This window comes from Nestor notabilis, unplaced genomic scaffold, assembly GCF_000696875.1.
Source record: "Nestor notabilis isolate BGI_N333 unplaced genomic scaffold, ASM69687v1 scaffold21096, whole genome shotgun sequence".
NCBI classification, from domain to species: domain Eukaryota; kingdom Metazoa; phylum Chordata; class Aves; order Psittaciformes; family Psittacidae; genus Nestor; species Nestor notabilis.
The window spans coordinates 1,980-2,732 of record NW_009931698.1 but is presented as its reverse complement, the minus strand read 5'-3'; the positions used below and the strand labels follow the sequence as shown (position 1 = coordinate 2,732).

Below are 753 nucleotides of genomic sequence, written 5' to 3'. Positions count from 1 at the left end.
TGGGATGGGATGGGATGGGATGGGATGGGATGGGATGGGATGGGATGGGATGGGATGGGGCTGTCAAAGATTGAGTGGAGCTGCACTCCCCAAACCCCCTTCCAGCAGCTCGAGCTTCCCCACCTCATCCTCAGCTTGGGCCAGCTCCTTCTTGAGCTCCTCCACCCTCAAGCGCAGCTTCTTCACCTCACCCTCATGCTGCTCCACGCGGCGGTTGGCGTGGGCCAGCTCAGCCATCTTCTCCTGGTACTGCTTCTTCAGCTTGGTGTGGATGTGCTTCAGGTCAGCCAGCTCCTACAGTGGGATGCAGTGCGGGGCTGAGCAGGCAAGAGCCACCCCACTGCCGGGTGCCCCCTCCTCCCTCTCAAGGAGTCTCTCCTACCACCCCACCCCATGATAGAGGAATTGATGGCGTAAGGATGGGGTCACTGCCACCTCTTAGAGGAAGGGTCGTGGCAGAGTTTGGGCTTGAGGAGGTCCTAGGGGATGCTGAGCCACGACTGAAGTGACAGTGTCACTCGGGGAGGAGGTGTAAGGGATGGGACAGCACCTTGTTCTTCTCGAAGAGCTCAGCCTGGATGGTTTTGAGGTCAGTGTCCAGGGCACTGGCCGTCTGGCGCCGCTTGCGAGCCAGCACCTCCTCCAGGTCTTCGATCTGCGCCCGCAGCTTTTTGTTTTCCCGCTCCAGGTTGAGCTTCTCCGTCTCCAGCCGTTCCCGCCGGCCCCACTCCGCTGCAGTCTCCCCCCCCCGCC

General features: G+C 61.5%; 1 protein-coding gene across 1 annotated transcript in view; it reads right to left on the bottom strand.

Annotated features, from left to right (window-relative positions):
* Window positions 1-753, bottom strand: part of LOC104406917 (coiled-coil domain-containing protein 102A-like) — a gene marked incomplete at both ends in the record, with an annotated part of 3,787 nt that overhangs the window by 1,109 nt on the left and 1,925 nt on the right. Inside the window, 2 exon segments of the mRNA XM_010016034.1 lie at window positions 116-294; window positions 551-753. The exon segment at window positions 551-753 is cut by the window's right edge and continues 10 nt beyond it. Coding sequence (XP_010014336.1) covers window positions 116-294; window positions 551-753 — 382 coding nt within the window.